The sequence below is a fragment of the Camelus bactrianus genome, chromosome 13 (genome assembly GCF_048773025.1).
Source record: "Camelus bactrianus isolate YW-2024 breed Bactrian camel chromosome 13, ASM4877302v1, whole genome shotgun sequence".
In the NCBI taxonomy this organism is placed as follows: domain Eukaryota; kingdom Metazoa; phylum Chordata; class Mammalia; order Artiodactyla; family Camelidae; genus Camelus; species Camelus bactrianus.
In genome coordinates this window covers 53,824,155-53,849,941 of record NC_133551.1, presented here as the reverse complement: position 1 = coordinate 53,849,941, position 25,787 = coordinate 53,824,155, and the positions used below count along the sequence as shown (strand labels likewise).

The window sequence follows — 25,787 nt, the reverse complement described above, 5'->3', positions numbered from 1 at the left end:
ACCATGCAAATAAACTTGTTTTTCTCAACATTTGTGCAAGTCTGGAGACATGAAACTCAAAGATTGCCTCATCACCGGGCTGCCTTACCAGAGATCTGTATCTTGTTTATTCACGGAGAGAACAGATACATTTGGAATCATCAGCATGGCTCTGGGACAGGTGGAGGTAGGAGGCTGCTTCTCAGCAGCGCATGGCCCACCTCCAAGGCCCCGGGTCACACTTGGGGCAGACAGTGAAATTTGGGTTTGTAGCAGTGTGGTGGCAGACAGGCTCAGGCTCAGGACAGAGCCTTCCCCTTCATCTGTCACCCAGTCAGGCCACCCCCAAGTGGTAGCCAGATTACTTAAAAGAGACAAAAACAGAAGGCACTTTGTAAGACTGGAAGAAGTGGCTTACAGCGCCATGTGTTTCTCTTCCCCAACGGACCTTTTGGGGGCTTTTGTGGGTCACTTTCATGGGTTAGAAGCAACTTAAATTTATTTGGTGATTTACCTTTCTGTATCCAAACCCTGTACCACGGGGAAGCTAAAGGACAGGTACCCTGGCCCTAACATTCCATAAATACATTTGCCTCAACTCTTGCCAAGGTGCAAGGGTCCAAGTGGTCCTGGTGGTTGGCTCAGTCTCAGGCAACGACCAGCTCAGCTCAGTTTCTCGCCTACCTCTGCTCTTCTGGATATTCCCTCCATCGGACTGAATGGACCTTGGCCTCTGAATGTCAGCTGGCCCCTCGCCTGCCGTTACTCAGTCCAGGATGAGCATGAGGCAAGAGCTGAGCCTCCTTCCTGAAACAATTAAGGTAGCCCTGGCCTGAGATGTTTCTCATGGATTCCAATTAGACTTGGCATCCTGCCAAGGGAAGTAACTCATCTGGTACGTGGAAGGGACGGTGGCACACCACGCGTGCCTCCTGTGCATCCAACTTAAGGCTCTGCTTGGCCACTGATGGCGAAGCAGGAGAGGCAGATGTCCTGGCACGTCATGCTGGATGTTCTTACAAGGCAAGAACACTAAGTGGCGGAGGAAGACTCTGGGGGCAAGAAGCTCAAAAGCAAACTGATTCCTTGGTACACATTTCCATGTGGGATAAGCCCACACCACATATGGAGAGAGAAATGTGCAGAGAACTGCAGACACTCACATGCGCTGTGTGAGGCCTGTCATGGCCTTGCTTACTCTGCCTCTGAAGTTACAGTTCCCAGGGTGTCTGAGAGAGGAGGGCTGTCTACACTGGGCTCTGGCTGTTTGAGGCAACTACCTTTCCCACTTTTGTCAGACTCACAAGGCAGAACACATCCCAGAAAGCTCTGAAGTTTCATGACGATTCACGGGCAGCCGTGGTCCTCTCAGCAAAGCTGTAACTGAAAACGGCAACAGGAGTGCCCTCTGACTGACCCTAGGGCTTGAACTATGGCCCCGGATGCTTTGCACAACTGTCATAAAACCAGAAAGAAAGTGGGAACCGTCCAATTTAAAAGCTAGAATATATTTTGCTGAAAATCGGTGTATGTGTGTGCTTTCCAGAGAAGAGTGCTCCCGGAGGGGGACCCGCACAGTTCGTTCCTACCTAAACAGGAACAAGAGGTAAGGGCTTCACTCAGTAGAAAACTAGCAGCATCAGTTGGCTTCCTGGGGGCTCCCCCCAGGGTCCTCATCCAACATCCTCTGCATAGGGGGAGGGGCGTGCCCGCTCAGCACATCTACAGCTCATCCATCATGGCGAGCAAATCATCGCCCTTGCTGGTGATCCGCCTCGGCTGGTCCATGACCTCAAACTCCCCCATGATCTGAGCCAGCTCCTCGTTCCTCTGCTGGTCCTGTGAGAGAAACGAGACGTGGAAGGGAATGAGGAGGATGTGGTGTTGGCACTGCAGCCTCTTTGTGCAGCTGGTAGTTAATTTTCATCCCACCACTGTGATGAATTTCAGTCCCTCACCTGTTTGTCAGAATAGGGACTATAGTTAAGTGCTGATTAGATAGGAGAAGGGAGGGCCTTTGAAGTTCAAGATTACTACAAGAGGAGGAGGGGAATAAGATTTGCCTTGTGTAATCCCCTGCACACACCTGAGTAGCTTGGATGTTGATAACTTCATAGGATAACTCTTCTGGCCTGGTTAGTGCTGCTTGTCTGCACGAGATGATAGAGAAATGGATAAAGGTTAAGTTTTCTCCCTGTTAGCATGGCAAACTGGCCCTTGGTAATTTGGCAATCTATTTTTTCTGCCTCATCTTCTGCCCTTTCTCTTCAGCTTTCTATGCTATCCCCAACCAATGCACCCTACACTCCAGGAAGTCAAGTCCTTTTATGTCTGTGTGCCTTGGCACATACTGAACTCTGCCAAGAATGTTTTTCCCGTTCCTCTGCTTGGCAGACTCTAGGACCCAGCTTAGTTGCCAACTCCTTCAATCTGCTGGTGCAAAGTCAGTTGTTGTGTCCTCCATCATGGTTACGACATGGTGCCGGAATGACCCGCGCACACGTTCACGCTCCCAGGACACTGGGAGCACCTGAGGACAGGCTCCAGGTCTTACGCTCCTTCTCTGGATCCTGACACTTACCACAATACCTGCCAATTTGATGAGGGAAGGCAACCCCCACCCCAAATATTTGGTTGTGAGGAGGAGCATGTGAGATAATGAATGCAGAAGTGCTCTGTAAACTGTAAAGCACTTTCTAAACCTTGCGAATTACTATTGCTATTGGTTTTGGGCATACTGTCTAATCCTAAAGACATCCTGCTCCAACCTCCTTCTAATTTCTTAACAGTCTTTTCTTAATATGATTCTCTTGACTTCTCATTCTCTTGTTGAACTGTGCTTTGCTAAATAAAACATTAGAACTATTTTTTTGAATGAATCCAGAAGGTTCAGGCTATTTAATGCTGGTGGATTCTTCTTTAACTAGGTTATTGAATTTGCTGGTATTTCATTGTGATCTTCACCTCTGTGTTGAGAAGTGTCATTGGTTTATAATGGTCATTTTTGGGTTCTTATCACACTTAAGATTTTTATATATGTCTTTAAAGAAACAAGTTGTAAACATACTCCTCCTCTTCATCAGTGGTGAAGAGATTCAACCGGAATCCTGGCTCAGGGCCACTGGGTTTCTTAATCTCCATCCCTCCCATCAGCCTGGCCAAGAGATTCAGTTCTTCTTTAGCAAGAGGGTTGGGAGCAATGCTTTCCTGTAGAGACAGTTTCATGACTTTTAGCCACATGAAGGTGATTGGTTTCCAGCTGAGACCCCAGAGACCCAGGGTGGTGTTACTAAACAAGGCAGAACAATAACTGGGAAGAACTGGGTCCAAATGAAGCATAGGAAACAGGCTTAACCAAAACAGAAATAATCCACGTCAGAACCAGAGGGACTCTAGCAAGGCAGGCTTAACCAAAACAGAAATAATCCACGTCAGAACCAGAGGGACTCTAGCAAGGCGACACACCAGAGACAGTCACGCTTTCCGGAGGAGTGGAAGGCCCCAGGGACCCCGTTCTCCTCGCACTGCCTTCCTCCTTGAAGGAGAATGTTTCTTTGTTCCTCTTCAGGCAGTCTAGTTCCCTCGGCATCTACAAGCAGCCTGGGTGAAGGATCCAGGTCCGAGGGCACTCATTCCGCAGGCACTCCCACACTGCCCTCAGGTGGTGACCCGAGTACACACCCCCGAATCCCTTCCCTCCTATGGCTCCCGCTCTCCTGGCCTGGCCCCACCGCAGCCTTCACCCCTCCTCCTGACCGGCTCTCTCTAGACCAGCCTTCTCCCGCTTCGCCTCTTCCGTCACTCTGCTGCCAGTTACCCAAAATGTGGTCCTCATCTCACTTCTCCCTTGCTTGAGACAAACCCCGCTGCCTCCTGCCTAAAGGACAGAATCCACATTGTTTCAGCCCCTTCTGAATCTGGCCCTGGTGTCCCTGTCCAGCCAAATCTCTGGCCGCTGCCTCTACTGCATTATGATCTAGCCACGTTGGAGAGACGCAGGCTCCCTGCTTCCCCTGAACACTGTGCCTCTGGGTGCCTCTGCTCGTACTCTGACCTTGGTTTGCATGCCTATTTCTCCTTCTCGGCTGTTTTGTATCTTCCCGACTCTGGACCCTGCTTGAACGTCACCTCCTCTGAAAAGCCTTCTTGATCCCTGTCCCCTGCTTGCACACTCTGGACAGGACATGTGTTCTGGGCACAGCACTTTGCTCAGGATGCCCAGAGAGTCTTTTTCTGCCATGTTATGGTTCTGTGTTCCTACCACTGTCTTTCCAGTGTATTACAAGCCCCTTCAGGATGGGACCACATCTAAGCCAGCTCTGTGTCCTGAGTACCCAGACCATAGAATTTTGCCGAGTAACTGAATATTCTGTCATTTGTCCTCCAGCTAGCTGGTAGCTAGTTCAGTGAAAATTTGTAAAACAGAATTTAGAGAACCCCAACCCCCATTTTGAAGTTAGCTTCCACATCATTACACAGGGAAGCACTGAAAAGGGATGTTTTAATGGTCAGAATACACCCAACTGCTGAACTCAGCAACCACGGGCCTAGGAGCACTGGTACAAATGCTATTTCACATGTCCTGGTGTGTGGTTCCTGCTTAATTATGGTGGTGGAACCAAGCCTAAAATTACCTAATTAGTCAGATCGCTGGAAGTCTCCATGAGAAACTATAATTAAAAACCTGTGTACTGGTGAGGTGGAACTGAGAAGACTACAAACAACGAGGGTAAAGTTGGCCAGCTTTGAAATCTAGAGTTCCCACTCTTCTCCGCGTCCAGACTCTTGTATCTTGAAATAAGCTCTAAGAAGATAAGTAAGGGAGGCAGAAGCTCACCTGTGTCTGTGAAGCTAAGTTCTTGGATGCTCCAGACATGTGGGTTTCCACGGGCCGGTTCACACTGTACCTGGTGTCAACAGAGAACCGTGATAACTTTGTCCAGCCCTTTGACCCTGACGTCCCTCTAACTTGTGAATATAGCGCAGAGCTTTTAGTTCGAGGTGTGACAAAGCATCCAGAAAGGTGCTGGGAATACAGAATACAACTAAGTGGGTGTCAACCACTCACGTTTCATTTCTTCCCAAAACAAAATACCTGGGAAGCTGTGTGGAAATGCCTCCTCTTGCAAAGTAATGTGTATTGCTGAAAGTAATGTGAATGGTACATGAAAGCCAAGCCCTCTGGGATCGCCATCGCAACCAAGGTTTTGGCGGGTTCTCTCACGTGGCTCTTTAAAATTATTTATCTTTTCAATCTGTTGAGTTTACTTTATGTTGGGAGATCTGAGGTGCCCTTTGGATACGTCAGGGCTCTGCATGCCATGTGTAACTAAGGGGGAATTCCTCCAACTGTCAGCAGGGATTTTTTTTCATAGCAGAAGTCAAGCTGGTTTTTTAAATGAAGGGACTGCCCTTGGACTTGGATCCATTCGGGGAGGGAGATTTGCTTACATGTTAGTTCCCAGTTTCAGGACTCGGTCTCCATAGAGTTCAAAGGACCCTTCTTTGGGGGCCGCGACATAGTTCCCGCCATGCTTGAATTCTGCCTTCCTCACTTCTTCGCCTTTGCGGTTGAACATTCTACAATACAGAGCAGGACATGCTGCAGTGTTCTCCAAGCTTGGAATGTCCCGGATACTTCTTTATTTCCTGTACTATGGGACAAAAGGGAATTCATGCACTGCTTCAAGATTAAGATGCTGGTGGAGGTCATGACAGTAACATAGTAATAATGATATTTACGGAGTACATGTTATGTGCTGGGTAGCCCTTTAGAGCATTATTGTCTTATTCATCCTCACAGTAACGATTCGGTAGGTGAGGAAATGAATCCTGGAGAACTGGGTGGTTTGCTTCAAGTGTCTGCTCAGTGACAGACTGGATTAGAACCTGACCTCCTCACTGCTGTGCTTCGCTGAAGAAAGGGAGGGGCCTCAGAAGGGCTGCTTTCTATGGGGTGGCCCAGGTATTGGCTTCCCGAAACTCCAAACATTGGTCTGACAGTGACTGTTGAGAATTCACCTGATGAGTCCAGGAACTTCAGTTCCCCAGGGAACAGGCCCAGACACGGGCAATACAAAGCGGCCATTAGAATTCTGAACTCTGTCCTTTAGAAATATGGACACCTGGGAAAAAAATACACTTATTGTCATTTCTCTTGGCATATGTTCATAGACATCAGCATTCTGAAGATGGAGCGTGTGTAATGGCGTGGGAATGCTACCTAGTGACCTGATGACAGTGAGAGAAAAGTCACCAGAACTAGCCCCTGACAAGTTAGAGTGTTTTTACAAACAGAACTTCTTTGGAGCCACATAGCAAATCTTCCAGGTGAGTGATGCTATCCCTGCTTTTAAAGATGAGGAGGCTCAGGTTCACAGAGTGGAGTGACTTGCCCAAAGAGAACAATAAGAGACAGGACTAGACTCAAACCCCAGGATGACTCCAAATCTCACACCCACTTGCTTCCTTGCTAACCTTCCATACAGCTGTGAGGCTTCAGCTATAAGATCCTCATTACCCTCATTTTACAGATGAGGAATCAGCAGCTCAGAGGTTAAAACAGTTCCTCAAGGCCAGCCAGTTCATAAGCGGCAGAGCTGAGGATTCAGACCTTGTGTTTCTGACTCCAAGCTCTCAGTCACATGCTGGGCTGGTGGGAAGGGGCCGGACTGGCGGATCCAGTGGCATTAGAGTTGGAAGGTCTTCGCCGTGACTGAAAACCCCACATTCTGCCTACTTCTACTCCTTGCTTCATGTGTTGAGGTCTTGGTCAGATTAAATTCCATTAGGATTGTAGCAGTTAATCAGTTTGATTGGCTCTTAGCTTCCTCATCTGTAAAGTGAGATAAACTTGAAGGTCCCTTCAGACTCTAAAACTTGACAAGATTATATTTGTAACATCATCGGGAGGAAACATCTGGTGCACACAAGGCAGTGAAAATGCAAAGTGGTGAGGATTTGTATGCTGGCAGTTTGGCTGCTGATGTTAGACTGTCCGGGCTCACATCGCAGCTGGGCCCCTCCTGGGCTCTGGGTTTTTCATTAAGTTGCACCACCTTTCTCTCTGGTAAACGGGGGATAACAGTACCTATTCAGTGGGTTAGTGGGACCCCTAAACCGGATAATGAACGGAAAGCACTTGTCACAGGGCCTGACACATGAGTGCTCAGTAAGTGATAGCTAACATTCTCTGTATTGCTGTCTGATTGGACACAGGAAACAGCATAAAACGGAAAAACAATGACACTATGAGGCAGGACATGCTGAACAGCATTTGCACGTTAGTCGGCTGAGGAGAATGACTGCAGGCAGACGGGGTAGGTAGGGGTGACTGTGGGTTTGGAGCTGGGCCTGGAGGGAGAAGGTGGGTGTGAAGACACTTCAGAAACAGAGACGGGCTGGCACAAGTCATCTTTTTTAGGGGGGATGTGTACACTGGTTTGGCTGGAGGGTTTGGCTTGATGATTTTTAAGGAATTTTTAACCTTGAGATTCTGTGACCAAGGGATATGAATACAAGCATGGAGAAAGGAAGTTTGGAGAGACAAGTGAGACTATGTATGTGTGGGACCCTCTGTTAGCTGATTCTAATAGAGCTGACTATCCGTAGATCTGAAATGTACAAATTTAATCCAAGTGTGGGTCTATGTTTGACCTGAGAATCTGCTTTTTGCTGGATGGGACTGTTGGGTCTGCCTGCTTGCCAAGCTCCTCTGCTGGCCCTTAGCTGTAGGTGTGACTCTCCCATGCCCTGTTCTCACTCCACCCTTTTTTTTCCTGAGGTGATCTCATCTACTCCCATGTGCCAGCATTCACTTCCACCCTGATGGCTCCCAGATCTGGAACTTCTACTTAGCCTTCTTCCCTGGGCATCAGACCCACCTATCCTGTTGCCTATTAAATGTGTCCACCTATAGGTTTCTCGGCTGCACCTCCAATTCACTCTGCTTGGAACAGGGCTTATTATTGTCCTCCCTAACCTGATCCCAGTGAATGACACCACCAGGTCACCAAGTTGGCAACCTGAGTTCCCCCACCCACCACCTTCCTAAGGCTACTTAGTCGCCAAGCCCTGCCCACCCAGAGATCACTTCTGTGTCTGGCCCCTCCTCTCTACCCTGTTCCCTAGCTCAGACCTCCATCACCTCTAGACTGGCCACTGCAGAGCCTCTGCACTGGTCTCCCTGCCTCTTCTCATCTGTTTTTGTTCCACCTTCATTCTGCTACTAAAGAGAATCTTCTAAACTCTTATCAGACTGTGTCCTTCTCCTGCTTCACTGGCTGCTGTCTGCCAGGTAACGTCCAGTTAGCCCTTTGCTCCTCTCTGTAGCCATGTTCCTCCTTGAACCTTATATTCTAGCCATACTCGATTGCTCGCAACCTTCTGGCTCCCTGTGCCACCAATTCTGCCAGGTGGTTACATGTGTTGTGCCTTTACTGAGATGGTGTCTTCTTAACCCCTCCCTTTTTTTCCCATGGTCCTGGTGAAAACCTATTTCTTCTAGAAGATATCAGATCCTCTACGAAGACTTCCCTGATTCTGTTAGGTGGAACTGACCACCCCCTGCTTTGTGTCCTCTCTCTTCACACTCTTCTGTGTCAGAACTGAACACCTGTTAAGGCCCTCAGTGCACCTTCCCTTCTCTGATGAGTTCCTGAGGGCAGGACCCAGGTTTCCCATGGAAAGAGGGAATGCAGGTCATGGAGCTGTGGGGCTGGAGTGCTGGATGAGACATCTCCTAAGCACCAGCACTCCCCAGGATGATGGTGGGATTCTAGTGGCTGGGAGGAGAATGAGCCGGGGATTTAAAAGCTCAGTGAATGTGGATGAGTGACTTGGCAGCCAGGTTCAGCAGTGAGGGATGAGTCCTGGGCTTTGGATGGTTTTGTGGTTGCCGGTCTGGCCTTCCAGGAGGAGGGCAGAAAAATCATGATCTAAAAATGAGGCGGAAGCTGACAGAATGCTGACTCTGCTTCTCACATCCTGCCTGTGGATGAGAGAGAAGGGCCAGCATCCATCCAGTGGCCAGAAGACTGATACTGTCTCTCTGCTGTATGCTGACGAACCCCACGTTTCTCTCTCCAGCTTGGCTCTCTCCTCTGAGCTCCAGGTTTAGATATTTACCTGCTGACTTGACTTTGCCACTTGGAGGTCTAATAGGCAAATTAAACCTAAATAGAATTAATTCCTTTTTCTACTCAAATATACTTCCCTTCAGTCCTTTCTCTACTCAGAAAATGGCACCAAGAACTTAGCAGTTGTTCTTAATTCTTCTTTCGCTCAATCCCCACATCCAGTCTCAGGCTATTTTGTGAAATCACAGAAAGCTCTGGACATTAGGATGAGGAGTCTTGTACTTGCTTTGGTTAAACAATGAGCAAGGAATTGTTAGGTCAGAGCTGTGTACTCTTGATTTAGTTAGCTGGTTTTGCTAACAAATCTCAAAACTATCAAGACTGTTTTGAACACAGAGAAAATCTGTATAGGCAATCACAAATTGCAGCTGAGCAAAAATAACATTAGAGAGCAGATTTGGAAAACCAGCCAGATGTTACAGATCAGTGGCTGAATGTCAGGATATGTGATTCCTGTTTCTCTTGATGAACTTTCTATTGTTTCATTGCCTGCCCATTTAGCTGGTAAAGCTTAATATATTTTGTGGTTTAATATATTTGAATGATTTTGTTATAGATTTATTATTAGGAATGTCTTTTCATTATAATGAATTTTATCTTGTCAGAATTGAGAAATCAATATAGCTGTTTATATTACTACAATCCATAAAACAATGTCCAAATGTGCACAGTCTTGACAATAATATGATGCAGAGTTTTCAATATTTTATAGCAACGCAAAAGTTAATCTTATTTGTACTTTCATATTTTTAATTTTAATCTTAATTTATATTGATGTTATCATTGCTCCGTCCATAGCAAATGAAATTATTCATGAGGGTTCAAAATAAAATTGGCACCAGTATTGAAATCTATTTGTCTTTCTTTGTTCATGGAAGGGAACTAACAATCAGGTTCTAAGCATGCTCTATTTCTTCTTTTTAAAAAAATTTTATTTTATAACTATTTTATACACACACGTACAAAATTCAAAACGTTCAAAGGGTATGCAAGGGAATGTAAGTCTCTCTTGTACCCCTGTCATCCATGTAGCTCCCACTCCCAGTAGGCAACCACTGTGACAGGTTTCCTGCCCTTCCTTCCAGAAGCACTCTATTGTGTGTTACATACAGAGAGAGTATATGTGTGTGTCTATATATAGGACAAGCAAATACATGTGTATTACATGTGCTGCTTCACTTAATCTTCCTGACAAACTCTAAATTAGGTATTATTGTTTCCATTTTTCAGATGGCAAAATTAAGACTCTAGAGAAGTAATTTGCTCAAGGTCATGGAGCTGTGCTGGAGCTGGGATTCAAACACAAGGGTGCCTGATTCTGGAGCCTGGGCTCATTTTGCCATATCAACCATCCTTCCCATATCAGTGTGTTAAATTATGGAAGGGAACAAAGTCCTGTCTAAGACAGACAGGCCCCAAATTCAGAAGCTCAGAATGTGTTTTCCAAGTCAGGGTATAGAACTGTCTGGAGCAGGCATGAAAGGAGGAGGTGGGGTCATTTGGAAGGCAAGAGCCAACATGAAGCATGAAGGCCTGGGCAGGGCTAGTGGTGACAGGAATGGAAAGGAGGACATGGAGATTGAAAAGGCCAACTCGGTTGGCCTTATTAGCAATTAGATGAATATCAGAGAAGGGAAATCAAAGGTGACACTTTGGTTCTGAGCTGAATGAATGAGGGAATGGCGGAGTCTTCAGAAGGAATCAGGAAGTTGAGCTGGACTTGATTCTGGAGACTAGTTGAGCTGTAGACACTCGGTTGTGGGCACTGGTAGAGTGTCTCAGCAAGCGGGGGCGATGTGGGGCTGGATGGCAGAGCTGGGGCAAGGGTGGGTAGAAGTTAGATGCAGGAGTCTTACGTGGAGGAGTTGGTAGTCAAAGTAGGGAGGAAAGAGCAGGGGGTGGGTAGAGGCAGAAGAGGGGAGAGTTGGAGACAGGAAGACGGGGAGGAAGGAGTGAAAGGCAGAGAGATGGGAGAGATGAGTGAAGGCCAGGATGGTACGATGCCATGAAAGCCCAGGAGAGGCGAGCTTTTCATGGAGCAGGAAGGCAGCGTCCTGACAGCTCAGATCCTGGAGAAGTCAAGATGATAAAGGCTCAAGAAAAGGTTTTAGAATTAAGATCAGGCTGCTGGCCTGGAGAAGCCAGGGAAGAAACCGTATTTTAAAGAAACACATAAGATAACTGGGAAGGAATGGTGTCATCACTGTCTCCCTTGGTCTATTTAAAAACAGCTGAGATTGGTCATCAGAAAGGTTATTGTCATGCAGCAAAACACTGAGGATGTTGCTAATTGGGCAGAATCCCAGCCCTGTCTGCCCTGAAGACTTGCACCCTATCTCCCTTGACAGCAGTGGCAGGGTTCTCCCGGGGCTGCCCACTCACTCACCCGAATGTGCAGGTCCTGGAAGAAGCTGAGGAGTGTCTGCCGGATCATCTGGAACTCCCCCGCAGAGAGTCCCCCGTACGTCTGCCAGAGGCAAGGCAGAAAGAAGCATTCCAATTTCAGAAGTGCCATGGGAAGTGCAGACAGGCAGGGGTAGGGGGTGCTCAGGGATGGGAGCCAGAAAGTAAGGAGAGGACTCAGCTGCTGGGGCAGGAGGGGCAGGAGGGCTGGCACTGCTCCCTCACCAGAGCCACCAACCTCACCACGGCACACTGAGCGGGGTGCACGTCACCTCTCCCAGTCCCCAAGATTTCACAGAACATCCACCACCAACTCCCTTTTGGAAAAGTTAGGAGAAAACAGCTATGCTCTTTATCATTGCTTTCCCAGTTATGAAGGCAACGGTGAGAGGGTGGAAGGTGGTAACATCTACTGTCTTACCAAAATGGACACCTGTAGATTTTTAGAATTTTCTGGGACAGTGGCAGGCTTTGTCATTCCTCACCCTCACCCTGTTCTCTTTGTCTTGGACTCTGCCTGTTCTTTTTTTTGGGGTGGAGAGGAAATTAAGCTTATTTATTTATTGAATAGAGGTACTAAGGACTGAACCCAGGACTTTGTGCTAAGCATGTGCTCTACCCCTGATCTATACCCTCCCTGCTGACTCTGCCTGTTCTTAACAGAGGAGTGAGAACAGGTACTGGGGCTGAGAAGTGATAAACTGGTTACATGCTTACTTCAGTCAGCTGCCGGAAAGTCTCATCCACTTGATGCAGGATGGTTGGGGAGTCTTGGATGAATCCCTTGATGGCATCTAAATGATTGAAAGTGACCAGCAACACATCCCTGGGACGAGGACACAGCAGTACTTGATATTTGAAAGCCATCGTCATCAGGTCATAGAGCTGCCAACCCAGAGATGAACAAAAGAAAAAGGACCATAAAGGCAGAAATCAGAACCTCTCAACAATGACTCAGTCAGGCACTTACTAGAAACCAATTCTGGGCTTACCTTACAGCTCAGTGACCATATCTAGTTATCACGCAAACCAAGACACTTTTGAGAGTAAAAGGGGGTGACATTAACAATTAAGCCAGGACTACAGGAGTAAGCCAGGACATTTCTGAGCAAACCAGGATTTCCGGTCAGCTTATGTGTGTTGCTGATGCAACACGTATGAAACAACATGGGCAGCTGTGGGGCCCTGGAACTGGTGCTGGACTTGGAGAATGAAAACTCGAGTTCAAGCCCTCCGCTGCTGCTGACTTGATGGCCCAAGCCAAGTCTCTTCACCTCTCTGAGCCTGAGTTTTCTCATGTGTAAAAACTACTCCCTAATTTTCTAACGTTGCAGAATCACCGAGAGGAGTAAATGAGATGACATGTGTGAAAATGACAAGAATAAAGTTCTATGACTGCATGAGAACAATTTAAAATGATGAATAATACTTAATAAGATATCAACAAGTCCCACGTGTGTTATGACCACCTCTGATGGTCAGAGGTGGGAAACTGGTGAGGATCAAAGTGGTCAAGATAGGCTTTGTGGAAGAAGTGGGCCTGATGTGAACTCAGGCATGTTCGAACAGGCTGAGGGAGGGGAAGGGCATTCTAGTTGAGGGGAATAGCATGTGCAAGGGTCCGGAGGCAGCCATGGATAATGCTCTTTTCCTGGGAGAAGGAGCACAGCAGCCTGACTACAGGGGATGGTTTGTGTTGGGGACGTTGGGAAATAAAGGTGGGTAATTATGGCAAGATTAGAATATTAAAGGTTTTAGAAAGGCAGACAGAATAATTTAGATTAGATGTGGTAGGAATTAGGGGCTACTGAAACTTCCTGAGCTGATGTGGTAAAAGTGGTAATTAAGCGAGATTAGTGGGTCTGGGGATGATGAGATGTGAGAGCAGGGGGGAGGAAGGTTAGCTGGTGCTGGGCTCCTAAGAGGTTTGCAATATCTCCTGATTGTATGAATGAAAGACATTCTGTTGGAGTGAGGCGGGAAGTCCCATAAAAAAACCGGCAGGGCCCCCAAGCAGGGCCACTACTCTCCTGCTGGCACCATCTGGTTCCCTGGCCCAGAGGCTCTATCTCACTTTTTGCCTCTGAAATGGCTTACCCCTAAAATTCTATTGGTTCCCTGAGCTCACTTCTGATTGGTTATTTCCTTCACTCCTGATTGGTTATTATTCTCACTTCTGATTGGTCCACTTCCCTAACTTCTGATTGGTCCATTTGTAGTACTTCATTTGCATGGAGCTCACTCCTGATTGGTTATTTCTCTCACTCCTGATTGGTCTAGTCCTACAAAGCTTGTTCCTGGTTGGCCAACTTCTGTTATACTTTATTTGCATAAGATGTTGCAAAGTGTAAAACTGGCAGCCTATAAAGGCCCATATAAACCTACAGACGGGGTCTAGAGCTTGGAGTGTTAACTTTTCTGGGCACGCAGGCCTAATAAACCTGAGTTCTCCAACTCTCTGAGTGCTGCGGGGATCCAGGTTGCTGTCACAACTGAGCTTTAACACTGAGCTATATAACACGGAGCTGTAATGCATTTTTCTGCAACAGGCGTAACCCAGACAGAAGGCCTGGAGTAAAGACAGTGGGAATGGACAAGGCCGGGGAAAGAAGAGTACGTGATACTCAGGAGGAAAGCTGTCAGTACACGGTGAGTGCCTGACTGGATCTGGGGGATGAAGATGAGGGCTGTTTAAAATGACCACAGCACTTTCAGCTTAGTGCCTGGGAGACACACATGATGCTACTGACTGAGACAGGGAAGTCTGGCAGGGGCGGTGGGGGGAGCCAGTTTGGGAGATGAGTTATGGACACGTCTGAGATGGGATTGGAAATTAAACTACAGCCATCTCAGTGCTGCGCCAAGCACATACATAAGCATTACCTCATTTGACCCCATTTAATTTTCACAAGAACTCTGTGAGATAGCTTATTACCCCAAGATTAAAAATGATGAAACTTGCCTAATTTCACATAGCTGGTAGTGAGTAACAGGATGAGATTTGAACTAAAGATGGTCAAATCCTGATACCCTTGATAGAACCCTCTACACGATCCCATTTCTCCAACATGCAGCTAAACATTTCACTTTGAAAGTGGCATACAACAGGAGCAGCCTGGGGTGTGTGTCAGGGGTGTGGTCACAGGGGTATATAATCCAGAGCTATAGATTTGAGACTCTCCACCATCATTATCAAATATTAAGTTCCTGTTGCATACAGGACACTGTGCTAGGAATAAAGGATAAAAACAGGAATAAGATGAAGAAATGAAAGCTCAGGGTTATTCAGCAAATTGGGTCTCACAGCTACTGGGAGAGCTAAGACTTGAACCTAGGTTTTTTGACTCCAAGTTCTATTTTTGGGGTGTTGGTAATTAGGTTTATTTATTTTTAAAGGAGGTACTGGGGATTGAGTCCAGGACCTTGTGCATGCTAAGCATACACTGTACCACTGAACTAAACCCTTCCCCCGATTCCAAATTCTGTGTCCTTTCACTCTGCAAACCTAAACCTTCTTAAAGGCAGAGGGAGAGGAACAAGCAGAGAAGAGAAGATAATGAACATTTATTCAACATCTACTATGTGCCAGGTCTAGGTGTGTCATTATATAGGTTTCTCACTTAATCCTCCTAGTAATGGATGAAGCAGCTATTATTATCCCCATTTTACAGAAGGGAAAATGGAGGCTCAAGGAGATTAAAGTCACTTTCTAAAGGTAAGTGGCAGGAGCAAGAGGGCATAGCTAAAGCCAGTCTGTCTAAGGTTTCCAGGTACTAGCAATAAGACAGTGTTGATTTTTGCACAACTAGCACCATCAGTCCTCATGATTTTTAAAAATTAACATAATGAAGGGAATTGAAAAGGAATTATTATTATTGTAATTATTTAAAAAAATTAACTCAAGTCCATATTTTACTTGGATCTTTTTAGTTTTCCCCTAATGTCCTATTTCTGTTCCAGGACCCCACATTTCATTTGGTTATCATATCTCTTTAGGCTCCTCCTGGCTGTGGCAGTTTCTCTGGAGTTCCTTGTTTCTGGCGGCCTTGACAGTTCTGACTACTGGTCAGGTATTATTTTGTAACATGACCTCTGAATGGTATTTGTCTGACGGTTTTTTTCCATGATTAGCCTGGGGTTGTGGGTGTTTGGGAGGACGATCATGGAGGTGGAGCGCTATCCTCATCACATCAAATCAGGGTACCACCACGTGGCTTATCACTGTTGATGTCATCCCCTGGTTGAGGTCATGTTTGTCATGTTCCTCCACTGTGAAGCTGGCTGTTTCACTCCTCCTTTCCATACTGTCCTCTTTGGAAGGAAGTCACCAAGTGCAGCTCACATCCAAGGAGTGGGGAGTTATGCTCTCTCTCCTTGAGGGCAGAGACCTATATAAGTGTTTGGAATTCTTCTGAACAAGAGATTTATTAATTCTCTGCCACTGCTTATTGGAATTCTTACTTCTAAAATCAGAGTACCCTAAAAATTTGTTTCACAATGAAACAGATATGTTTACATTATAAGTAAAGTTGAGCAGTTTTGAAATTTGCTTTTGAAAAAATTCCTGGTTTGCAGAGCTGAGATTTGTTAAGAAGGAAGCAGAATTAAAGCTTTTAATTAGGGTTGGATGCTTATATTGGGTTGAGGTGGTCATAAATACAGGCATGCAGACCAGCACTGTCTTTGGGCAGATGGAATGACATAAACAACAAAGGGGTCAGTGCGGATGACTTCTGAGGTCCTCCCAACTCGGAAGCTCAAGAACAACTCTTTGACAAGTGCCTGTTCTTTTGCCAGGCACCACTGCCTACATCACCTCATTTGATTCCAGTCTAGGCTCATCTACAAGAAATGCAGGCCAGAGGACAGAGGCAGCTGTCTGCTCACCTTATCCATGCTGGCCTGGTTCAGTCTCATAATGGAGGCATGAGCCAGGCGGTCGTAGACAGTCCTCAGGGCCTTCTTGCTGTAGAGCTCTTGGGGTTTGAACAATTCCTCCATAAACTTTCTATTGAACATGGTTGAGATGATGTCATTCAGAACTGGAGAGACAAGAGAGAATGCAGCTAAGTGAGGTATCAGAGGAAGCTTTATTCAGGAGATGGTCTCTATACGAATGGAATGGAGTATCTGGGCCTGTGTAGAGGGGGGATGTAGATATCGTTGGTAAGATCTGCTCCCCGGGGAGAAACCACACAGATGCCCCAGGAGAAAGCAGGGTCCAGAGTGTTTTATGAGACCATCTCAGGGCAAACATAAATGAGACAAAGTACAAGTGTGCTGTGCTTCAGGGGTTACAAACTTTCAAACACATTATCTCACTTGATGAGAGGGGAAATCTTTCTTCTTTCTCTAAAGAAAGAAGAGAAAGAAGAAATGCTGAGTAATTTCTCTAGGGTCTCTAAAGACAAAGAAAATAGAAAGAGAAAGGTCCTAAGGTGTGTGCAAACGAAGGATCTATAATTCTAGTTCTAGACAAAGAAGATAGAAGGAGAAGAAGAAAGTATCTTTTTTCTCTAAAAAAGATTCCTATAAGCATTTTAGATTAGAGTTTATTTTAAAATGAAAAACAGCATCACTATTGTTTTGTCTGTTTGTTTAGCAAGTCTATAACATTTTTACTTAAAAACAAATTTTATAAAAATGGGACCTATAATGGTAATTGACTTTTTTTTTTAGCAAAATGGTTTAAAAAATAGACAAGGCTACCCACTGGTTAGAGTTGAAAACATTTCTAATGTTTCTACAAGTGTACTTCAGATTAACACCATTTTAGGAAGCCTAAAAATTTACTTTCTGTATTTGATCTGTAATATTGATATTATACTGTAGTCATATGTCTTACACTGTTTTTCAGATGGAAAATTTGCACGTGGTGAGAATAAAAGGTCCTAAGATGTGTGCAGACCAAAGGATTTATAATGCTAGTTCTTCATCCACTGATTCATTTAGATATTTTGTGCTACTCAAATAACGTTACTTGAGGGCTAGGAAAACCCTTTGGTACAAGGAACAACAACAGGTATGGTTGAACACAGATTATTCTTAATTAAGCTAGATATTTTCTGGCCTAATGGTGATCGTATATGGATGCTGAGACCATGCATTTGTAGTAATTAAAAACTGAAAGAAAATTGGTTACTTAAAATAATTATACAAAATCAACCGTTAAACATGACTGATTATTACTGGAAGATACAGATGCCTTTCTCTTGCCACACGAAGGACCCACCAGGTGACTGGCTGTGGCCTTGTATCTTAGCAAGTGAAGGCAAGGTCAAGATTTCAGGCACCCTCTCCACCTTTAAGTAACTGCTAAAAGTACCCTGAGGGCTCAGGCCAGTATTTTAAAGCATCTTGAAGAGCAGTTTTGGGGAGAAGCGAGGAGCTGAGGGCTAGTTGTATGTAAATCTTAAATGGAAGGGCTAGAGAGGAGGAATGGGGGAACGAAACACCCCCTCCCCACGCCCACCCTGACACAAAAGAACTGACTGTGACTCCTTCCGGAAGTGTTGAACTCACACTTGACTTCTAGATTTTACTGTGGACGCCATCCCGTTAGTAAGGGAGAACCAGACCCATCACCAACACGGGGTATCCCTCCCATCGGACAACTCACAACCCCAACCCACGGCAGCCTGCCTCCACGTGCACTAACCCCTCCCCAGCGGGGACAGCCTGGAGACAGACCAACTCTTCCCGCTTTGCCCCAAGCACAGCCTTTCGCCTTCGACCTAAACAAGTAAGGACCTGTAGTAAACTGGGCTTCCTCACATTTTTCTTACCACGGCCTATATAAAATGCAGAATTTGCAAGGAAATAGGTACAACTGGAAAGTCACATATAAGGCCTCAAATGAGAGACTTTGAAGAATTCTCCACAGATTTATGTAGGCCAGGGAGGAGTGCCAAAAAGGAAGAATTCAAGTTAAAGGACCACATCAGCTCTGATCAAGTGCACGCTTACATTCTCCCAGAGGCCGAGTCATTTCTCTAGGGTCTCTGAGCCTTTAGCAGGAGCTAGAAAAATAGCTGAGACCCAAGTAAATCAGTTCTAAAAGAAAGAAAATCCCAAGGCGATTGTTAGGCACTCTGGCATAGTAAAAAGCAAAGTGAAGCCTTTCCCCCTGGGAAGTGAATAAGCTATATAGCACCATAGCTCCTTCCACGAGAACTTCCAGAAAGTTCACAAGCTGGAAAGACAGCGCAGCAGGCCCTGTCCCTGTGGGCAGAGCAGTGAACACAAATGCCCCCAAGAGGAAGTGGCAGTCTTATGGCTGGGCTCTGGCACCCAGGGCTCCAACTCTCATTTAATTCTTTGGAAAGAGCGTGGGGACACGAATTAACATGCTTATTTCTCACAGTGTGCTTCACCTGGCACTTGGCTGATGCGGACCTACTATACACCAGACGCTGAGATAAACACCAGGCCCAAAGACAAAATTAATGTCCTCGCCCTAGAGTAGGCCCCCACGTTGCATTTAACTCAAACCTGAGAAATAGTTTTAACCAGACCTCTCGGTCGGTCTTGGTGTTAGTTTTTGGCACTCACATGACCTCTGCATAATTTCATGAGGCAGGAATGTACTAGTAGCCAGGTTTCATCAGGAGATGAAGGCCAGGTATTGGGGTGATTTTTCATAGGTGCATCGAAGGGTCAGTAACTGAGTTCTTAACACACCAGGCTTATAATCCGGGGTTCAGTGCGTGAAGTCAGTTTCCCCTCATTATTTTTGAATGCTTAAGATAAACTCCAGTGGTTTAATTGCATTTACAAAAAGCCTTCAAAATCTACACTTCTCGCTGGGAAATTCTGCCATGCATCAAGAGGTGAGTCAAAAATTGCTCAGGGGAAGTGCTGTGAAGTATTATTATAAAAGTGTATCAGGCACTTTGGGCTTTTCTTCAAGCCTGGCGTGATGAAATGATTCTCTTGATGAAAGGTATTGAATTTTTAGCAACTACCTCTGCCATAAATATTATTGTTTATGGGAACACACATTTACAACCAAGGGTAAAACAGAGAAGCTACGACTTCTAGATGGTTACCATGTTTTGAAGCCTTATTATGTTCTAGGCACTGGGCTTAGAACTTTCCACGCATTATCTCATTTAAACCCCAAGGCAACTCTGAATTATTATCCTATTCTATCAGGGAGGAAAACAGCCTTAGAGAGGCAGATGGTGACACTGAAATTAGGATGGGGTTGTTTGATGCTACTGCCTGTGCTCTTAAATGTTATATATATTATCTGCTCAGCATACTTGGTGTGGTGAGAGACATGCATAAACTACACCCGAATGTCAAATGATGGAAGGTACTTGTCACATTTAAAGTTGAGAAAGTCTGTAAGGTTTTATTCTGAGGAATTGGTAACTTTTTCAGGTTTGCTGCTAGTTGGGGGTGAAGGGGAAACTGAAGACCTAGCACGATAAGGCCACAGTGGGTGTGTATCATGCCTTCTGCCTGCCATCCTGGTGGCCATGCAGACATGGGCTTCCATTTAAACAAATTTATTATTATTTTTTAATGGAGGTACTGGGGATTGAACCCAGGACCTCATGCATGCTAAGCACGTGCTGTACCACTGAGCTATATACCCCAACCTCCTACCCTAAACAGGCTTCCATTTTTCTCAGTTGCTCAACAGACACCTCTGTGCTAAGGAAAACAGCTCTTCAGCTACACGATACGGTCACAGAATTGTTTTAAGGACTACTAAATAGGACAGCCTACCCAGAAATGTAGCTGCTGCCCCAGCTGTCCTTGCAAAGCTTGGAACTGATGAAAAGAGACCAATACCTCAGGTGCAATATGGTCTTTTGGCCAACGTTTGCTTGGGTTTCATCCTTATATACTGCACTTATATAAGTAAAAGATTCAAATGTATAACCAGTGTCTCTGCTAGAGAGAAACTCACGCCTGTTCTTTTATTTGGAAATACTTAGAGTGGTCCCACTTTAAGCCCCATTGATGAAGGACTGAGTGAACCTGTGGATGCAGACTGAATACATGCAGCTCAGAGATAGCATACCTCGTTTTCTGTCCACCTCTGTCCATTCATCTACATGAAGCATATAAAAAGAAAACACCAGTTCATGAAGTAAGAACATTATTTTCAACGAGGCTTTAAAAACACCAATTCCAATGATCTGGTTTATGAAACTTTATTTTTCACGTTTGCATTAGTGTTTAATGCAAATACTCTGCCTTCCATTTGAAACTTTTAAAAGGATGACGGATAAATAACAAGTTCCAAAAAAGCCCTAGGGAAGCTGTATCTTACAGAGGGTGGCCTAGGAGGAGAGGAAGCTCAGGTGAACTAGCTACCCTGCGGTTTACCTCACAAGGCTCAAGAAGTCATCCTCTCTAACGCTATCAGAATACACGTCATTGAAAATAAGGCTTTTAAAAACACTAACTTCCACAAGGAAGAATAATCCCAAGAACAGGTAGAGAAAGGATTTTCTTTCTTTACAACTTGATTTTTAAAATTAATGTAAGATTTCCCTTTTTAGAGTACAGATGGAACTATTAAAATTAGAAAACATGAAAACATGAATTAAAAGGAAAAAAGTCTGTTTCTGATTTACTTTTTATTTAGAGAGGCATGACTTCCATGTAAAAAGAGGGAACTAATGATGGCACCACTGTAAAGAAAGCTCCTGAGGCCAAAGGTCATCAGGGAGATGCCAAGAGGAGACCAAATAAGGAAAGATGTACTTGGCCAGAGAAATCTGTGAGAACCAAGACCCTTTATGGGTTGAGACCTGGCTGTACCACTTACCAGCTATAAAACTTCAAACAACTTGTTTAACCTCAGTTTCCTTATCTGTAAAGTGGGGATCATAATTGCACCTACCTCCTAGGGTTCTGTAGGGATGAAACAGACACATCAAGCACTTGGCTGGCTTCCCTCCTAGTTCTGCTTTCTCTACTGCACAATTTTGGACACCACCCATAAAGGATGCAAGATGATTTTTTTCCTTTCCTTAATTTTTTGGGGGAGAGATTTTAATCTAGAAAAACCACCCATAGATTAAACAGAGTTCTACACACATCCACATTTTGAAAACATTTTGTCATGAATGGTCCCTTCATGGAAATATTTGTACTTGATTGTTTCAGAGGTGAAGTTATAATCAAAGCATATATGAGTCTTCAATACTCAATACCAACAGCTCCTGAGAGCGGTCTGAAAGCACAGTCCTAACTGGCTGCAAAGGGTTCCCAGTACAAGGTCAGACTCCTCTGGGAAAATTCACCATCTTTCTGCCGCAAGAGTCACAGGGTTTTGGAGAGAAAATACTGGGGAAGAAGCCCCAAGAGTCTGGCCTTAAAGCAGGTGCTGGCTTCTTTAGCATAATGTCCACATCTTCTATCATTTTTGTGGCATTTATTTTACAGGTGGTCTTGTCTGTTAGGCTCATGGGAATTAGAAGAGGCTGAGATGCAACTCTCTTGAAGGTGTGTTTGGAACAGTAGGGGCTACCAGGGGCTCATCTACACTAAGGGACAGTGACTGCCTGCTTCTGACAAAAAGGAGCTGTTGAACCCATGGCCAGGGCTCCGAGGAGCTCCCGCAGCAGTGGCGCTAAGCTCCAGCAGAGGTCTCTGTCGTGCTGTGTGCTCCCAGCCCCCTTCCTCCTGAAGACGGGGGAAGGAAAAGGATGCCCTGTTTTTCTATTATTTCTCCAGATGACTTGTTTGTGACGATTCCACTTTAGTTATATTTTGAGTGGGAGGCAAGCCCAAGGCTATCCAGAGCTGCCTGTTCAATTGGAACTAGAAAAATAAAAATAGAACCTCACAGCCTTTGGTTGCTCAGTCCTACACTGGGATCTGCATCTTGGAAAAATAAGTCACTTAATGGCCCCATGCCTTAGGTTCCCCTTCTGTCAAATGAGGAATGTAAATCAAATGTAAGAGGGTCTTACTTATGAGTATCTTAAAGAGGACGGGAGTGAGGCAAAGGCAGCTTTTCTTATTTTGCTATTGCTTAAAACCTGGGACCACACTCAGTATGCAACACTCAAAAGTTGCCCCACAAAGAGAGGACTTCCTTTCTGTTGAATGCTGAACTAGGGGCTGCGCTGTGGGGAAAAAAACTGCAATATCTGCACTGGCCTTGTGGGAGTGGGACGGCCTCCAGGAGACCAATTAGCTGTGCAAGGTAGTGAAAACATCCAGCAGAAATATGATTTCCATTCAAAGCTGCAATGAGGACTAGTTTACTGCACCTGGTGCTTTACAGGCCTCTGTGCACAGGCTTTTGTCACAGAGGCTCCTGCTCCCGCAGCGACACCAGATCTAAATGGTGGAAGAGATGAGTGTTTCTCCGCGTTTGGAATCCCACACTCTCTGCTCTGGTTTCTCGCTCTGTTTTCTACAGGTCCCTGTCAACCAACTACTTTCTGCCATTTCTTTTATTTATTTTTCCTGCCATTTCTTTTTTAAAATCAGTGGGTATATTGGATTTTTCCCCCAAACCGCTCCCTCTCCTCCCAACCTTCCATCCTTCATCCACACAAAGATTCTGATACAGTCCCCTTGGGTATGGCAGTAGAGTGCAGCAGTTAAGGATTTGGGTTAAGGATCTGAGACCTGGAGCCTGATGACATGATTTCAAATCCTTTACTCTTCCTCTTACCAGCTATGTAACCCTGGGAAAATTAGCCTTACTTTCCTTACTCTGAGCACCTGTAAAATGGGACAGCAGTATTAATACATGACAGGTTAGTTATGGGGATTAAGGTGTTCAGAGAAGTCCAAGGTACATAGTAAGTGTTTAATAAATGTTTGTTGTTGTATTAGGAAGATAGGTCCCCCAATTTTAAAATCAGTTAGCAGACAGACTGATCAAAAGCCCCACCTCCAGTGAAGGCGCAGAATGGCTACATCAGGCTCCACCCGACATCTCACATCTGACACTCACCCCGACTGTGACAGGAATGAGTGTGTGAATGTGAATTACTAACGATGTCTGAAACTCTCTAAAGCTGCATCTAGCAAACCCAGAAGGACAACAGTTCCTGAACCCAAAGGAAGTCAGTCCCCTAATATTCATAGGGTTTTGCACAGACCTTCTCTTGGAAGACCATGCCTGCTATTCACTGTGTTAAATGTGTTAAGTACATGATCTCATTCAATCCTTACAACTTCACTGTCAGGTATATATTATTATTCCCATTCTATGGGGAAAAATAACAGGCTTACAGAGGTTACACTGCAAGGTCATACAACTAGTTAAACGGCAAAGCTGGTATTGGGACCCATTTCCGTATGACTACAGAGAGCATGCTTTTAATTGCTAATATACACTGCCTTCCAAGATGCAGACTACTAGCCCAAAAACTACCTGTCAGCTCACAGGTGCCATCAGCCCAAATGAAATCACATAACACAATGCCAAGAAAAACAGAACCTTCCTGAGGAAGAAATGGCAATGTCATGTAAAACAGCAGCTCAACAAACATTTACTGAGTACCAATTTATTCTGTAGGCATTATGCTAGGTGCTGGAATACAAAGATGAATAAGACAACACGTGGGGGAGACAGACACATATACAGATGATTTCAGTATAATATGGCCAGCAATGAGGTGGAGAGGGGCACACATGGGATGCTATGGGAGTACGTGCAGGCCCTTTCCCCATGTGCAGAGGCTTCCTGAAGGTGATGATTCTTAAGCTGAATAATGCAGGTTGGAAGGTGAATGACTAGCACAGACACAGGAGGTTTGGGTAGAATGGGAATTACGAGCGTGGAAACACGAATGAACATGCTTTAAATGGAGACCTACAAGCAGTTTGGTATTATTAAGATACACAGTAGGAGGCAGGCAGTGGTAGAAGGTGGGACTGCAGAGGTGGACAGAGGTCAGATCAGGAAGGACCCTGAAATGTCTTGCCAAGGACTTGGCAGCCATCCAGACAGCAGTGGAAAGCTGACCAAGGGTGTTAAGTAGCAAGCATTATGGACAGATTTGCATTTTGGAAAGCTCACCGGCAGCAGTCTACAGAATGAATGGAGAGGGTATGCCAAAGGGAGTTTTTTAAATCTCTTTATGCATGGACTTGGACTCAACTGCACAGATACAATAGTGACTGTCTGAATATGTATGCTTAACATCTGAATACGTATGTTTAACATCAATTGAGCATACAGAGACTGTTGGAGAGCATAAATGTTTTAATCTGCAATCATGTCAGGCACCTTTATACCAAATTTTCTTCCTTTACCTTGAAATATAATATTGCCTTCATATTTAATCCCAGGAAACTTGGTGAAAGCAGTTGTTGGTTGAGAAGTGGGGGAAAGAGGGAGAGAAAAAGGGTGGCAGAGAGTTCAGAGTGGCCATTTCTCTGGGGATTAGATGTGGTGTGTATAGGAGACAGATCTTGCATTTTAGAAACTCTCATAAAATTATTTCCACAATTGCATTCTCTTCCAACAATTGTTAAGGGAAAGACATAACTTTCTCATGTTTTCTTATTTATCAACGTTATTTCAGAACCCCATCTTTCTAGAAATAGCTTCTGAAATTAGCAAGACTGGCCTCCAGTTCATGAAGGGGAATACGGCACAGAGGAATGGAGACTCAGAAGGTTCACTCGGGGAAAGAGGATGCTTGGATTAGCAGTGTGTCGCCAAGTGGTGGGCTGCTGGGACTCCCACATTTGGGAGGGGCCGGTTGTCACGAGAGATTGGGAAATCATTTGAAGGGATGAGTTAATGGTGGGGGGAGGTCAGGTACCCTAACAATATCAAGTAGGGGTATTAAATCCCTCTGCCGTGAGACGATCTTTTAGGGACTTTGCTCCCGAGGGCCTCTGACTGGATAGGGCTGTGGGTGGTGAGAGAAGTCCCTGAATGCGAGAGCGCAGAGTGCATGGGTGTCGGTGAGTCTGTAAAGGGGACTACTATGGAGGTCTGGCTGCGGGGGCTGGGGCAGCGGTGAGGGGCCGGGCTGTGGGGCGTGGGGCTGGCTTTGCGCGCTGGGCGCCTCTCACCTTTGCGGGCCTTGTCTCCCGGGATGTTCTGGGCCCGCAGCCGCTGGTCCAGGATGTAGAGCATCTCCCCTCCCAAGTTCAAGAAGAGCAGCGGTAGCGTCCGCACCGACATGGTGCAGGAAGCGAGCGCAGCAGTTAAAGAGCCCCGAGGTTCCGTAGCCAGAGGCCTGGAGGCCCAGCAGCTGCGTCCCCGAAGCCTGGTTGCTAGGCAACGCGGCGGGCGGCAAAAGAGGCCAATCAGAAGGCTGCTTGTTG

The 25,787-nt window shown here is 45.5% G+C and overlaps 1 protein-coding gene and 1 long non-coding RNA gene across 4 annotated transcripts; one reads left to right on the top strand and one right to left on the bottom strand.

The window, feature by feature from the left end:
- Nucleotides 1–1,468: 1,468 nt before the first annotated feature.
- Nucleotides 1,469–25,774, bottom strand: OSCP1 (organic solute carrier partner 1). Of its 2 annotated transcripts, XM_010959881.3 has the most exons (10): nt 25,533–25,769; nt 16,407–16,561; nt 12,237–12,404; nt 11,503–11,583; nt 6,001–6,104; nt 5,431–5,559; nt 4,817–4,886; nt 3,047–3,186; nt 2,066–2,129; nt 1,469–1,818 (listed from the first exon to the last, which is right to left on the bottom strand). In XM_010959881.3, the coding sequence occupies exons 1-10, from the start codon at nt 25,642–25,644 to the stop codon at nt 1,702–1,704; spliced, it is 1,140 nt and encodes a 379-aa protein (XP_010958183.1). In that variant the 5' UTR covers nt 25,645–25,769; the 3' UTR covers nt 1,469–1,701. The 2 variants fall into 2 exon arrangements, with proteins under 2 accessions (XP_010958183.1, XP_045376282.1); XM_045520326.2 differs by lacking the exons at nt 1,469–1,818; nt 2,066–2,129; nt 3,047–3,186; ... (1 more) ...; nt 5,431–5,559; nt 6,001–6,104 and adding an exon at nt 8,424–10,208 and having other exon boundaries at nt 11,499–11,583; nt 25,533–25,774.
- Nucleotides 7,244–17,522, top strand: LOC123618281 (uncharacterized). 2 transcript variants are annotated; one of them, XR_012511343.1, is made up of 4 exons: nt 7,244–7,298; nt 14,069–14,168; nt 15,516–15,589; nt 17,377–17,522. It is a non-coding gene; the product is annotated as an uncharacterized LOC123618281 (long non-coding RNA). The 2 variants fall into 2 exon arrangements; XR_006726690.2 differs by lacking the exon at nt 17,377–17,522 and having other exon boundaries at nt 15,516–15,621.
- Nucleotides 25,775–25,787: the final 13 nt, after the last annotated feature.